The 16,842-nt window shown below is 34.4% G+C and overlaps 2 protein-coding genes across 5 annotated transcripts in view; both read right to left on the bottom strand.

Annotated features, from left to right (window-relative positions):
* Positions 1–16,842, bottom strand: part of LOC142338292 (uncharacterized) — a 318,225-nt gene that overhangs the window by 142,358 nt on the left and 159,025 nt on the right. The window lies entirely within an intron of this gene.
* Positions 9,666–16,842, bottom strand: part of LOC142337489 (alkyldihydroxyacetonephosphate synthase, peroxisomal-like) — a 96,949-nt gene continuing 89,772 nt past the window's right edge. Inside the window, exons 14-15 of the mRNA XM_075386748.1 lie at positions 16,371–16,528; positions 9,666–9,987 (exon numbers count right to left, since the gene is read on the bottom strand). Of these exons, the coding sequence (XP_075242863.1) occupies positions 9,812–9,987; positions 16,371–16,528 (334 nt within the window). The 3' untranslated portion in view covers positions 9,666–9,811. The remainder of the gene's footprint in view (positions 9,988–16,370; positions 16,529–16,842) is intronic.

Here is a 16,842-nt window from a genome sequence, read left to right as displayed (position 1 = left end):
AACTATATTTATATCAAAACAAATTTGTAGTACCGTTTTTTCAGATTTTTGTTTTTAGTGCCGTTTGTTTTCAGCTTTAATTTTGGCGCATTATGTCACCCCTCCCCCCAACGAAATATTTTTTTCTTTTTCAATTTTTCCTTCGAAATGTTAAGTGCTTCCTTTTCAAATTTCTGAAAAACAGATATTGTTTATAAATCAAAGCTACATCCAGAGAGCTACCAAATGGTGTTCTTCCTTTTTCCATGCGATGCATAAGCAAAATGTGAAAATTCGACTGCAGAAAAAAATCACGCATATATATCACCACATTTTGAAAAAATTAGAGAATTTGCTATGCTCTCCTGACATCGAAGACAAGCAGAGCTTATTTTTAGCATACGTTAGCGTAAGGGTATATCATAAAGTCGATACGTTTTCAGCGACAAATATGATTCGTATATTATCGTTACTTTGAGAAATTGAAAGCTGTATCGTGTAATACTTGTTAAAAAGCATCATACTTTTAGATGCATGTAGAATAGCTCGTCTACATGCAACTAGTCCCAAAATTCCATTCAAATTTTGAAAAAAAATGCTGATGTTGCCCTAACCATTAGCTTAAAAACACTAACATGGCGATTATGATTTTATTTGTTTAAATGAAATAGGAAACCATTTCTAAGCTGCGATAAAGGAATCTATAATGTAAACTCGCATACCAAGAAGACAATTTCTTTTTTTACAATATTTTTGCTTCCATTTACAAGGAGCAACAACAAAAATCAGGAACTTTAATTGTTCCGAACCCACTAAAGTGGTGAGAAACTATGGGTTCAAATGGGTTTATATTCTATGCAGTCGTTTTTTCCGACAGATATTCGATATACAAAGATATGAGTCGTACCAACGTCAAGAGCTAAAATTTTACAAATCTGTTAAATCCGCAAATCGGATAAATCTGATAAATTTCTGATTCTTTTTGTTCACTTCTCGGTAGTTCTCAATCAAATTATGCTCTATTCTGCTATACTATGATTCTTAACCATGACGTTATTGATTTTACTTTTCACATATGATCAAGTGTTACTGATTCGTATGATCCTACTGTTGCTAAAATATTGGCTAAAATATAATTTAGTTTCTGCTATAGAAATTCTCCCAATCAGCCTTTGTTAAATGCACTGTTGTTAAAAGCGCCGTCCTGAAAACAACACAATCTTGACAATTAACAAGGCTTCCGCTTTCAAGCAGAATGGTATGAAATTTATTACGCCGGTTTCTTTCATAATTTAAGTTTTTGTTCCTTTTGCAGAAAGACATAAAATTTGCTCATTTGCAGAAAGGCTATGACTACAAAAATTATTTAAAATTTACACTTGAAGAAATCCTTTAATGTCGGAACAAAGAACTTCAAGGCCTCAGCATCTTATCTAAACTCAATTTTCATAATTTCCCAGTTTTAAGTTCCTTTTTCTGGTTTTTTAAATTTATCAACTTTAATTTCTAAGTTAGCATCTTAGAACGTTCAGATAACTCATTTTCAAAAACAATTGTTAACTTAGGTAGAACTGACGGTAGAGCAATTATTGTTCCGACCCACTTGTGTGGGAATGAACCAAATACTCAAACCCTTTTTCTTCAGTCAATTTTCGCCGATCGATATATTCATCGTAGAGATTCGAGACTGGTACCATCCGAAAGCTCGCGTGATTTCGGTTTTTTACAAGGAGCTATCGAGGTTTAAAGTTCTGTGAATAGCAGACGGAAATCCGCCGTTTTTTATTCACATTTTCCATATTTTTGAACAAAATTTTTGTCAATTGTGGCAAAAATTGTTAATAATTAGAACGACATTGTTATTGGTTTTAGTTTTCAGGATAGCGGAGGCATGCCGATTGGTTTTATCTGAAATTTTCGAGTTTGACTTTATTAAATCAAAAAGGCTCCAAATACGTTTTTGATCCCACTTTAATGAAGTAGAGACCTAACATCTGCTGTCACAATCTCGGAAAATCAAATAAAGGCTTGTTGTACTTTCGCTTCCTATAGAAGTCTTCTGGAATTAAATTTTTGCAGGTTTTTTGAAAAATTGACTCACTCAATATTTACACATTTTGAAACATTTAATTTTGGTTTATTGAAATTTTTCATTGGCTAGTTGATCTATTTTGCAAAACATAAGGCATAAAAATTAATGGCTTTTGTTGGACGCGCAACAAAATCAAGGCTACGTTTGCATTCATCTTGGATTCTCACATCAATAATATTCAGATTATATTTGGACGCGGTCTTTTTCAACATATCTTTTGCATTTTTGTTTTTTGTTGATTACCGATACGAATGATTTTAAATAAAGCGCCAAATAGTCACAGCACCTATTTACAGCAAAATGAGGTCAAATGAAAATATATCTCTTCAGAGAAAAGCACAGTCTTTATGGCTTTGACAGTGTGCTTTGACAATTTTTCTTATCTTAGTTCTGTCCACGCGTAGCTTAGTCTCAATATATACAGGGCAACACTTATTCCAAATGGAGAAGGCAAAAATTCTTTCTAGAATAGTTTTATAACTAAGTAATGTTTTCTTGGCTTTCTTACGAAATTTCAAAATTTTTGTGATTTTTGCATATTTTCTTATATTTGAGGTTGTTATTCACTGTTCAAATTATCACATCAAAAACAAATGGAAAGCTCCAATGGCATTCAAACAACGGAAAGAAAAGCATTTTGTTAAAATTTTCCCACTTTTTGTTCTCATTGTCAACAAGTAACTTAGTCCCATCATTGACAGGGCTCATCAATTTTCAGTTACGCCAAAAAATGTGTGCTGTTGCTGATATCTATAGAGATTAGAAATGTGTTCTCATAAGATCACAAGACTGACAAACATTTGTGGTTCTTTTTGTTGTCTTTTTCACAAAGGCCCTTTCCAAAACAGACCCAGTTAAAACCAAATGAGACCGAAGCAAAAAATTCAAACCCTTTCTGTCAATTTGAAGTTTTCATGGTTTTCAGGGTCATAGAGTTTAAATTACTTCAACATTGTCGTTTCGATAAACTGTTTACAAAATTTGGAATTATGTCCGTATTTGTTGTTATTTTATCTACTTATGATTCAGTCAAGTAATAAAAAGTAAAATTGGCTTCCCGCGCAGTTGCAATCAATTTTTTTGCTTTAAGTTGAAAGTTTATGGTTGCTTTGAGTTGTTGAAAACATTTGCCTTAATAAAATTCAGTGCATTTTTGAGCTTTGTCACTTTTGTCTTATTTCTGTCAATTTTGTAGCTCTACTTCTGCAACGGCAGGTAGCAAAATTTTTCTTGCGAATCAAGACCTAAATTTTGTTTTTTCTAATGGTTTCTTAGATTTGGTACTATTTTTAATTTGGTACTAATTAGTACTAATTGGTACTACTAAGTTAGGAACTTATTTGGTACTATTTTTAATGGTTTTCAGGGTCACATAGTTAAATTACATCAACATTGTCGTTTCGATAAACAGTTTATGAAATTTGGAGTTCTGTCCGTATTTGTTGTTATTTTGTCGTCATATGATTCAGTCTCAGTAATATAAAGCAAAACTGGCTTCCCGAGCAGTTGCAATTATTTTGTTTGTTGTTTTAAGTTGAAAGTTTACGGTTGGTTTGAGTTGTTGAAAATATGATTCTTAAAAAAACTCAGCGCATTTTTGAGCTTTGTCACTTTTGTCTTATTTATGTCAATTTTTAGCTCTACTTCTGCAACGGCAGGTAGCAAAATTTTTCTTGCGAATCAAGACCTAAATTTTGTTTTTTCTAATGGTTTCTTAGATTTGGTACTATTTTTAATTTGGTACTAATTAGTACTAATTGGTACTACTAAGTTAGGAACTTATTTGGTACTATTTTTAATGGTTTTCAGGGTCACATAGTTAAATTACATCAACATTGTCGTTTCGATAAACAGTTTATGAAATTTGGAGTTCTGTCCGTATTTGTTGTTATTTTGTCGTCATATGATTCAGTCTCAGTAATATAAAGCAAAACTGGCTTCCCGAGCAGTTGCAATTATTTTGTTTGTTGTTTTAAGTTGAAAGTTTACGGTTGGTTTGAGTTGTTGAAAATATGATTCTTAAAAAAACTCAGCGCATTTTTGAGCTTTGTCACTTTTGTCTTATTTATGTCAATTTTTAGCTCTACTTCTGCAACGGCAGGTAGCAAAATTTTTCTTGCGAATCAAGACCTAAATTTTGTTTTTTCTAATGGTTTCTTAGATTTGGTACTATTTTTAATTTGGTACTAATTAGTACTAATTGGTACTACTAAGTTAGGAACTTATTTGGTACTATTTTTAATGGTTTTCAGGGTCACATAGTTAAATTACATCAACATTGTCGTTTCGATAAACAGTTTATGAAATTTGGAGTTCTGTCCGTATTTGTTGTTATTTTGTCGTCATATGATTCAGTCTCAGTAATATAAAGCAAAACTGGCTTCCCGAGCAGTTGCAATTATTTTGTTTGTTGTTTTAAGTTGAAAGTTTACGGTTGGTTTGAGTTGTTGAAAATATGATTCTTAAAAAAACTCAGCGCATTTTTGAGCTTTGTCACTTTTGTCTTATTTATGTCAATTTTTAGCTCTACTTCTGCAACGGCAGGTAGCATAATTTTTCTAGAGAATCAGTTAAATTACATCAACATTGTCGTTTCGATAAACAGTTTATGAAATTTGGAGTTCTGTCCGTATTTGTTGTTATTTTGTCGTCATATGATTCAGTCTCAGTAATATAAAGCAAAACTGGCTTCCCGAGCAGTTGCAATTATTTTGTTTGTTGTTTTAAGTTGAAAGTTTACGGTTGGTTTGAGTTGTTGAAAATATGATTCTTAAAAAAACTCAGCGCATTTTTGAGCTTTGTCACTTTTGTCTTATTTATGTCAATTTTTAGCTCTACTTCTGCAACGGCAGGTAGCATAATTTTTCTAGAGAATCAGATCTAAATTTTATAGTGTTTTTTATTAAGTAATGATTTCTTGGATTTGGTACTAGGTATTTTCATAAGAAAAGTGTAATTTTGTGATACTTGCCCATTTCTGAGTTTTTTTGTTTCCTTGTCGCATTATTACACAAAAGAGTGACCCAATTGGTGTTGAATAAATCGACGCTGGAGATATTTAATGTTCTCATTGATAGCCTTTGCTTTCAACGTTTGCGGCACCGATTTGATTGAATCGGTGCCGCAAACGTTGAATTTCATTATTCTTTTTTGTTTTTGTTGTAGTCGTCTAACATATTATGGATAATGACAGGTCTCAATTGCTTCCGATAAGGTATCAGATAACCTTCTTAATGAGCTAAGTTGATACATATTGGTTTTAATCGATTTGAAATTGGTTGCTTTCAAAAACAGAAAAGTATTTTTAAATTTCGCCCTTACTGCTGTTCTTTGTCAGCCTGCTAGCGAGTCTCTTGTCAGGTCTCATATCTTATCTAATGAAGATCTAATGAAGTACAGGTTGATTGGCTCAGTTTAGGTTCTACCTAAATCCATTTTCATTTTGTTATTAAGTGTTCTTATATAGACATCGAGTTTTGGTCGTAATCAATGTTTGCAATTATTGATTTTTATGTTTATCTTGTCCAGTACTCTCATTAATGTCAAGTCTCAACGGCTCTTTAATCTAGCATTAATAATTTCACTTATTTGTTTGTTGAACGATTTGTAAGTTCTATCTCTTCCTCATTTGGTAGACAATAAAATCAAAACGTGGATGAGCGGGGTCGGAACATTGTGCAAACGCAAACACACATTACCGAGCCCCCTTGTTGGTTTTTTCAGCTCGTATGTCATACTCATATTAATTCGTGCTTTTACAAAGAAAATCAAACGTTTCTATATCTCAACATTACAAAACCTGAAGTGTGGTGGCGTCCTATCTTTGTAGAACAGCTGCTTTACAGAACAACAATTTTCCAGAGTTAAAACCAAAAAAATCTCTGGCTTTTGAAATTTTGAATTATAAGGTAAGAGCGTTACTTCCTGTCACACCTATTGTTCGGAATAAGCAGAAATATTTGAACAAAATAGTTCGATTTATCTTCACAGTATTTCTTGAAGTTATATAGAAAATAGTCATTAAAAAGCCTACATTTTATAACTTCATAGGAGCCTTTTCTGGTGTTCAAAAGTTTGATGCGAACGCACATTGCCAATCCTTCTAGTTCGATTTAAGAGTACAAAGATTTTTATTACAATCGCTAATAATTACAATTACAATTACAAAACAACAGAACGCTGTGCAAAATAAATATCAAATTTTAATCGAGTATTTTTGTTTATCTACGACAGTTTGCCGACAACGTAGTTATTTTGAACAATATTTCACTGGGATCAAGGTATCAAAAATATTTTAAGAGTAATTTCAAGAGTCTATATAAACCGCTGTTGGGTTCGATTTTTGAGAAAACATGTGCACTTAAAATTAATCACCGACATCAGCTATTATCAAATGAAATCCAACAATTTTTTTTCTTTCGCCTTCAGAAGGAAACAGAATTTTGTTAAATAATGTATTTCACAGCACAAAAATAGAAAGTTAGAAGCCTCTAAAGATCATTTAAAACAATAGATAACCTCCGACAAACTGCGCGAACGACTGTGAAGTTACGGTAGTTCCCTATCTTTAGCAATGCAAAAAATCTTGAACCACAATCGACATATCTGCGGCCCTGGCTATCAGTTACAAAAACAATTGTAATCCAAAATATGTTAAGACACTCTTTTCTTAATCTTTAATAATTAGTGAAAAAATCACGCTCTAAAACTACTCGTTTTGCTACTTTTATCGCTTTGGCGTGATTCAAGATATTAACCAGTTTAAGTTCCTGTTGACATGTGGAATTAATGAAATCTCTGAATATACTCAAATAAACTAACGGAATTTTTTTAAGAACTATTTTCAAAAATTATGATCAATCCTATGACAGAATTGCCACATGTGAGCAGAAAACAAAACAACAATCAAGAAGACAATTTTTATACAAACATCATTTTCCATTACACTTTTGAAATGGGGCAAAAAATGGGCAGCGAAATCATCGGCTTTTTTTGATAATTCCTGTTTCTGAAGTATGAAAAAACCATTACTCGAAAATCACTGCAAAAAGAGGCCTGAACAGAGTATGATACGACCCGAATTAAAACTCAAGTTCGGCTTCAGTCTCACACTTAGCATTAAAAGCATTCACAAATTACAGTGTCAACCTCATATATTTAGCAGAACATTTGTATCCATGCAATGTTTGCCTGATTACCAACAAAAATAATATGGACCAAAGATTTGATTGGAGACAATCAGTTGACAAAACACGGAAGAATTTAAGTTTGAAGAAAAAAGATCAAAAAAATTTATGAATTGTCACATTTAAGCAGATAAACAGATATAAATTAGCCGTATGAAACCATTAAAAAAAACATTTTGCACAAAAGATTAGATACTATGACAAAAAAGCCAAAAATCGCATACAAATGAGATAAAAAAAATTCAATCACAATTCTTAAATCAGGACACAAGCTTGCTCAATTTGAATAACAGAGAGATAGTAAAGTTAGTGAGATACAACAGACTAAATTAAAGAACTATCGCATATTCGATAGAGGTGGTTAAAATGAGGAACTGTAATGAGAACATAGCCGGCAAATTTAGCCAACCGACATACATAAGGATTAAAACAGAAAAAAAAACAAGATAAAAACAAATGTAAAAACTGATTTAATTTGGTGTGCAAAATCTCAAATTCTGAAAATTCCGCTAGATTATAGAACTATACTTAATTCAACTTATAAACAGAAAGCTATTAAGCTTAATACTATTGTTAGCAAGCAGTGCCTCCAATGAATTTTTTGATAACCGAATGCACTATGACTTCATGACCGGGCTTTATCGGTTTATCCAGTTTCTTTTGATTTTGCTTTTTTGACATTGACCGTATTCACTACATTGCGTAATTCATTACGTGAAAGAATCCATTCAGTTGAAACAGTAAGTGATAAAAGTCAGAAGTCAAACGACGTGAAAATCGTGACTTATGTAAAAACGAAAAAAGTGATCAAAAGGCAAAGCGAATTAAAAAAGAAAAGGAGAGCGCCTAAATAATAGTAGTTGAGAGGCTGGCTGCTGCTATTAATAAAATTGGTTATCTCAATAAAGCTGTAGCAAAATAGTAGCTGTTATACCCACTTAAAACAAACCGACTAAAGTCGGAGAAATGGCTTTCGAATGACAGGCGGGGCAGACTAAGGTCAGGTTCAAAACGCGACCTCTTGAGTTCGATTCCGTCATCTGGACAAGGGCATTGACCACTCGGCTATCAGGGTCTTGTCATAGTCTATGTAACAATCGGTTTTGTTTGAACAACAAATTTTATTTCGGAGTGAGAGCAATTGAAATCACTCTAAAAATCAAGAAGTGCGCGATAAAGTCACATTAGTCAAAGATTATTCTAGAAAAAAGCGCAAACCGGTCAAGCAAAAAATCTACATAAAAAGACACACATCTTTACAATAATTGCTTCTCATTCGAGAGCAATTAAAAAGGCACAGAAATTTGCCAATTACTAGTTAAGGTTTATCATAAAGATGAGGTGCTTGCTTCTTTTGATAACTATTAAATAGGAAACATCGTATTGTTTCTGCAAAACTCACAAAAACCAGACGAAACAAATTGTCGAACCAAACAGGAGTAGCTAAAACTGTTCTCTGCTTTAAATTACAATGAGCCAAAATCAAATCTTATTCCACAATGCAGAAGTAAATAACAAGAGAGTAAAGCTTATTTGTAATCTATTAAATGACAAAAAATAATAGGAATTGGTTCGATTTTTAAAAATAAGCAAAAAAGACATGCACTTAAAATATATTCTGTAAATCATGGCTTTGTTTGAAAAAAGAAATACAAATTATTACAAATCACATCAGCTTTATAAAGAATAGACTTTTTAGTTATTACACATCGTTTTCAGATTATTTTACAAATTTTATCAAATAATTCAACAGCAATGTTTGGAGACCCACAAATTTCAAGGTTAGGAAATTGGCTCTTCTAACTCGTTAGACTTCGCTACCAGCCAGTTAACTACTTTTTTGCGTTTTTAACTCCCTTTTCAATTGAAAACAATTTGCCGAAACATTGCTTTTTTAATTGCAACAAAGTGACCAGTTTCTATTCGCACTCTTTTTTCTCTCATTCATCAACGTATTCAATGACATTTCAAATCATTCAATTAATTCGATACAAAACATACCCGACTGACGTCGGACGAATTGCTCTCAAACATCAGGCTGAGGGGGTGTCAATAACTTCAACCAGGTGCCTATAATGATGTTATAACATTTGCAGTAAAAAAGAAACCAAAATTCGAAGCCTATAATGCACACTGCGCATTTGGCATTTAGTAATAAACTGCTGCCAATTAGTTTAGGTAGCTAAAATTCTGAGTGCACTAACAGATTAGATCACGCACAAGAAGTCAAGCTTCAATAAGTCACAAATTGTCAAATGGTCAGACGGAAAAATAGTCAGCAAATAGTAGTAAGACCACCAGCGACAAAGACCAACAGGTTCTGAAAATTTGTTTGAGAGCAATTTATAACACGACCTGTTTCCTTTCTATAACGCAACTGAATCAATAGCATAATGAGCAACGTTAAAATTGGTCTTATAACTGATAGATTTGAGATGCAACGGAAACAAATCTCAAAAATACACCATACGTCTAGATTACAAATCTCAGCTGATAATAACAAAATAACGGCAAAATTTCTTCGGATTGAACGCCAACTGTGTGATTGAACTCATCATAATTTGCTCTTTGATGTCAAAGTGGTCTCTGTGGATTCTGACGTTGAAGCAGTTAGAAGGTTTCCAACACTGAATACATTTGTTGGGTCAACTTGTTTTTTGATTGCCTTGAACATTTCAACTCCCACATCGCCATTGGATTTCTTCAGCCATCTCTCCCGTAATTTGCCAACTAAATTCAAACAATCGCCTAATTTTCAAGGAATTGCCCTTCAACGAATAGCGGGGTTCATTTTTTCCCTAAGTTACAGAAAGTGTTCTAATTCGGTATGCAGTTTAGCGTCAGTTATATTCTAAACCTATACCTAATTCGGCTTCCAAACTGAATGCCATTAGGCTTAACACCAAAATCAGATAGCAATAGCTAATGAACTTTGATAACCTAATGCACTATAACTTAATGACCGAGCTTTAACGGTTCATCCCGTTTCTTTTGATTGTACTCTTTTGCTCTTGACCGTATTCGACATTTTGCTTGGGATCTTTTACTTTCTAGGATGTTTGCAGTCTTCGCTCATTCTGCTCAAAGTGATTTTAAGCAGCAATGGCTCAGCAAATCGATCTAAATTCAACAGACGTAATAGTGAAAACAGAACCGGGCGGGGGGGGGGGAGTGATGGCGGGAGGGGAAGTCAAACTTTTAGGATTAGGAACGGCCATTCACAACATGAAATTGTCTCCTCAAAACAGTTTTGGTGAATTGCATTCTTCGAGTACAGTAAGGCTTAGGGCTCTAAGAGAACTTAATGCGTCCCAAGCGCTACCTGTTTATCTTGTATTTGAGAGGGAAAAGTCAAAGGGTAAGACAAAAAATTGGTCAAGCAAAAAGATTATATTGAAAAGACCACAAGGCTAATATAATTGCTGCAAACTTTGCTTGAGAGCAATTAGACACAACCAACTAACGTCAAGAGAATTGCTCGCAAATTACCGGCGAGCTCCAGCTTAGTGAGGCTAGGGTGAGCGCGGCGGGGAGTGGGCTTGTGCGCCGGGGGGGGGGGGACAACCGATGGAGCAACAGTGGTGGGTGGTACCTGTTTATCCCGGTATTGAGGATAAAAGTCAAATGGGTAAGACAAAAAGTTGGTCAAGAAAAAAATTTCATTGAAAAGACCACAAGACTAATATAATTGCTGCAAACTTTGCTTGAGAGCAATTAGACACAACCAACTAACGTCACGAGAATTGCTCTCAAATTACCAGCGAACTCCGGCTTAGTGAGGCTAGGGTGAGCGCGGCGGGGAGGGGGCTTGTGCGCCGGGGGGGGGGGGGACAACGGATGGGGCAACAGTGGTGGGTCTTTGGCTTCACGGGGCCAAGTCTTTACGGCCTGAACGATGTACAGGGGTGGGGAAGGGGTGAAGTGAGGGGGGCAGATGCGAGAGAGGGGTCAGTGTGTGGAGATCACACTCCCTCACGGGCCTTCACAGCCGTCCTCCAAGAACCGCCCTTCACAACGTGAGTATACGACTGCAAAACAGCTCCTTTTAATCACATACCTGGATAATAGATAGCCTAAAGGCTCTATGAGAACTTGAAGCCCTCTGGTTGGTATCTGTTTATCCCGGTATTGAGGATGAAAGGTCAAATGGGTCGGACGAATAATCGGTCAAGCGAAAAATCTTATTAACAAAAAAAATACAGGACAAATATACGTGCTACAAACATCGTTTGTAGCACGAACTAAAAAAATCATAAAAAGGGATAAACTCTTAAATCATTCATTCCAGTTGCCTGAAATAATCAATTTTAAAAATTTTTCGTCTGAAAAACAAGGGAAAACTAGCAATTAAAACATAGCTGGCAGATTGCCAGAAAATAGCCGCAATAGCTTCGTAGATCTGCAGTCTGAAAAAACAGTAAAAAAGACAGACCAAAAAAGTCGTGTTTTCATTGAGGGCTGATATGTTCTATTTCGATTTAACATCTGTATAAGTTTTTGCTGCCTCTATTAGCTACTCTCTAATAAACTTCATTTAGAGTGACACACACCCATTTGACCTTATCTCTTCGAATTAAAGTAAATAAAAGTCAATTTCAAAGTGAGGAAGTCATTTTTGAGAGTGAGGTAAGTCAAGTGTGACCAAAAATTTAATCACGCGAAAGAACAAAAAGACTCGCTCCACTAAGAGCAAAAAATGACGTCACGCAACAAGAAGCAGATTTGAAGTGGTTGTGACGTCATATGGTCGTAACAAAAACCGCGACGTGACGAAATAAAAAAACATAGCAGGACAAGTCCTGACGTACAATTCAAAGAATTTTCACTGACTAAACAGAAAATTAGACCAAGAACGGACTAGGAATGGATTGTGAAAACCATTTAGAAAAAAGTCCGATCCAAAAAATCGAAAAAACTAAAAATCAAAGTGAAATTGCCGCATGTGAACAAAAAACCACTGGCGAGAAAGCGAATTTCTGTTCAAACACCGTTTTCTCACTCTACTTTAAATTTAGATAAAAAAATTTCACGCCGCAAAACCCCTCGCTTTTTCGCTCCACTTCCTATTTCGGCGTGACCAAAATCACTACTCCAATTTGACTTCAAAAATGAAAATGTGTGAACAGATCTTAAGACAGCGCCCCAATACAATTCATATTCTTTGAATTGTAAAACAAACCAAGAGAAGGCCAATAATAGCCCCAGCTATCGCTGTGCGGCTATTAATAAACTTGACATAAAATTCGGGCCACAAATTATAAGGTCTTGTCACTTCCGCGCTGGATCCAAAATTTATGGTGAAGTGCTAACGTCTTCCAATAGTTATTGCTCGTTTGTTTTTCAAGGTACCTCAAGCTTTTTTCAAATGAGGTTCGTGTTCCGTCCTTGTCGTTTTCTGTCAATTCTAAATTTTCACACTTTCATTGGTAGACCTGGAAAATAGGTGCTCATTTTCTGTTCTTCTTAAGAAAACTAATGGTTTCAACTCTGTACGTACCTGCTTTTCACTTGCTTGTTCCTGTATCTCTTCTTGTGAACTGATCCGTAGTCAAAAATTTTTAAACCACGCTTAATTTCCTCTAGCTTTTCCTCATTTTTAAAATACTTTAAAAAAAATAGTGGAAAATATGCATTCACTTAAAAGACCCTCTTGAATTTTTGATACAAACTTTTTATTTTATTTGTCTTATTCCTAACAATAAGATATTTTGCACAAAATCTGCTCTTGCAATATAATCTAAAATAATTTCATTTGAGTTATTTTTTATTTACTTAAATTCATGATAATTGAGGTCTCTTCAGGCGTAATTGAGGTGTCTCAAACTCTTGAAGCGTTTGAACGAAACATTCCTTCATACTGTCACCATTATCTGGCCGCAGGAAAAACAATGGCCCATTATCTGAAATTTCTACCATTTCTTACAAAAAAAAACTCATTTTCTATCTTCCAACTCTTGCTTACATTTATCTCCTGCTTGTACTGATGTTCATCTTTAGCAAAATCTATAACAGTTGTCGTGTCAACCTCTAACGTAGTCTCACTTTTTTGGGTTTTACATAACTTAAATGAAAATATGTGGGATTCAAATTGTACAATGTGGGCAAAATACAAGACATCATCTTCACAAAAACAAGCCGTTTTCTCCCCGGAAGCCGTTCGTACCATTCAATACCAACTTGTTTTGATATTCAAATCAAAATAGGAAAATTCGTCTCCCAGCCCTAATTGAACTCCTTAAAAATTATTAACTCCAATTTGAAAACATAAACGGCAGATTGACGGAAAATTGCCGCCGTTGATTCCCATAACTCTATTGGGATTGAAAGAAAAGAAAATATCAACAAAAATTGATTTTTGTATTAAAACATTTTTAAGTGCGATTTATTTTGATGTCATTTCGTAATTGAACATACTCTTGTCTCTCAGTGAAAGGCTACAGGGTCTAGTATCAATACCAATAAGCTTTATAGATAGTAACTAAAACTTGAAACTAGAACAAAGTTCAAGTACCGGGCATCTAAAAAAGTGCTTTATGGGTTATCCCGTTTCTATTTGACTTTGATTTTTCTATACTGAATCTCTTCATTTTGAATTGCTTTGCTGAGCAGCTGCTGTTTAAAAGGACTTTTAGCAGAATGAGAGAAGAAACTAGCCTAGAGAAGTCAAAAAGATTTCACGCAAAATGTCGGAAAAGCGGCAAAATGGGTAAAGCGAAAAAAGTTAGACGAAGTAAAAAAACATAGCAGGACAAGTCCTGACGTACAATTCAAAGAATTTTCATTGACATAACAAACAACTAGACCTAGAACGGACAATGAATGAATTGAGAAAACCATTTCTAAAAAAAATCAGATGAAAAAAATTAAAACAGAAAAACAATGACAAAATGCTGCTAGGGAGAACAAAAAACCACTAGTGAGATATGTAATTTTCATTCTAACAAACAATTAGGTCCAGAATGAGCTGTGAATGGATTGGGAAAACTATTTAGAAAAAAATCCGATCCAAAAAATTGAAAAAACAAAAATCAGAGTGAAATTGCCGCATGTGAACAAAAAACAACTACCGCGAAACCGAATTTTAGTTCAAACACCGTTGTCTCACTCTACTTTAAAATTAGACCAAAAAAATCACGCCGCAAAACCACTCGCTTTTTCGCTCCATTCCCTGTTTCGGCGTGACCAAAAATCACCACTCCAATTTGACTTCAAAAGTCATGAAAATGTGTGAACATATCTTAAAAAAAACATAGCCAGAAGAATTCCGGAAACGACTCGAAGTGAAAATCCATTTAAAAGCCATCCAACTACTCATCAAACAAAACGTGCCTTCACTAAATTATGATTATCTTGAAACAAAGTAATGAAACAAAAAGTAAAAACAATAAAATCAAATCTGTTAAAATATGATAAAAAATCTGATCAAATTTTGTTAGAAATTGAGATCCCGAAAAAAACATCTCTGCCAAAATAACTTAATCAAAACAACTAGTACTTACAAAAACCACTTATGTGAATTTTGAAAAAAAATACTTTAGGCTAAATTTATATAAAAAAAAGCTCTTAAAAACAAATTTCACTGAAAAACTGGAGAAAGTTAATAAATTTTTCAATATTTCAAAAACATATAAATCCGAAAAAATTCAGCTTATAGGGTATCCAGATGCTTGCAAAACAATAGGCAAGTCATAATACGCAAAGAAATTTAGCTAAAAACAGAAAAAAAAACGAAAAACTGCAAAAAATTAAGAAAAATAGTTCCAATTTGCGCCATTTTTTTGTCATATTTCTCAACAAAAAATGATTCTTACCCACAAAACTGTAACCAATTGTTATCATAAAATTTCTCAAGTATAAGGGTTTCTTCAATACCCATTTGAGCCAGTAAGACAAAATAATCGTCAAAAAAACGCAAAAATTAGCCCGAAAATCAGCAAAATACATTAAAAACCTCCGATTTATCATAAAATTCATATGAATTTCCAGAAACCTTCAAACCACTACCGAAACCGGCCTAAAATTAAAACAAAATCATAACCAAACCTCTTAACCAAAATAAATGAAAAAAAAATTGCTTTAAAATGCCGCACGTGAACAAAAAATTTTCGCTCGCTTAGAGAAAATTTTTTCACACATCAATTTTTCGCTCTCTCAACAACAGCGGTATGAACAAAAACCACTCTCTTTTCGCTCCGCTCTTCACTTTTGTTCAGCGCCAAAATCACTCCAAATTTTTTCACGCGTTTCATTTCCCGCTTCAAAAATCACTCCAATAAAATTGATTAAAAAAGGACTTCTCCAATACTCGTCTTCGAGTCGTAAAAAAGACAGCGCCCCAATACAATTCAAATTCTTTGAATTGTAAAAAACAAGAGAAGGCCAATAATAGCCCCAGCTATCGCTGTGCGGCTAATAAAAATCTATTTGACATTTCTTCTTTGATAATTTATTGTCTTCAAAGCAACAGCATTTTGAAACTTTCTATAAAAAATAGCCATCTTTTGCAACTTTTTTTATAACTTCTGCGCTGATCACGCTATCACGTAATCCGGGTTCACGCCGGAACTTTCTGTACACTAGGCGAACCGTTCCTCTTGCTGGTTAACAGTTCATTTCCTAAGGATATAGAAAGTTGCAGTTACAAGAATTAAATGTTTGCATGGCATTGCACCAATAGATCAGACTTCTCATGGAATAATACAGTTGAAGTATTCTAAGAGGTACGAACGCTATTTGGCGCTTCATATGACAATCAGTTCTTTTGCTCAAAAGTCATTTAACAATTACAGAGCTGAACATTTGAATCACCTGCATCAGTATCATTTAAACAAACATGGAATATTGCTCAACAAAAAGTTCATCTCTATTCTACCAGGCCTTTTGATCTTATTGATTCTTCTTTCTATCATAGTTGCCTCAAAAGTTGAAAGCTATTCAAATCGAGGGAAAAAATAGCGGTCATCACTTGAAGAAAAACAACCCCAGCCATCATTTTCAACTACGTTCAAAGCTGCGTGAGACACTTCGTCTAACAGCAGTAGCCGGAATGTAATGTACAGCTTTGTTTCGCTAACAAGGTCGAGATACAATTTTAAAAAGCGGCCTATTATTACCTCCGTGGTGATGTGAAAGTGAGCCTCCATTGTCGAGAATCTCCTCCCTGGCAGCTGTTTCAATGTCGTCATAGAGAGCGAGGGGTTCTTTGAGGCCTCTGCCGTTGAAGCCAAAGTATATGTAGATACACGCACCCACATCATAGATCTGTGTCACTCTAGAATAAAAGGCAGAAATAGAACAAATCAAAGTGATAGAACCATTGAAACACAACAAACTGATCGCAAAACATGGATTGGAGCTGATTGACCACTGAGTTTACTTTTGCTGCCATCAATTAGTTCGCACAATTGAGTACAGAGGCATTAAGATCTAGACGAAAGCCATTTAGATTACGCAAAAATAAGTCAACCAAAAAAAGAAACCACACGAATATCGGGGTAATTTGAAAAGAGCGGAAAGAGCACTAAAATTACCAAAAACAGCCTATCTAATAGCTAAAAACCGATCGATGGCATTTCAGAAAAAGCT

This window comes from Convolutriloba macropyga, chromosome 4 (genome assembly GCF_964194025.1).
Source record: "Convolutriloba macropyga chromosome 4, txConMacr16.3, whole genome shotgun sequence".
NCBI classification, from domain to species: Eukaryota; Metazoa; Xenacoelomorpha; order Acoela; family Convolutidae; genus Convolutriloba; species Convolutriloba macropyga.
This window is presented reverse-complemented; position numbering and strand designations above follow the sequence as displayed.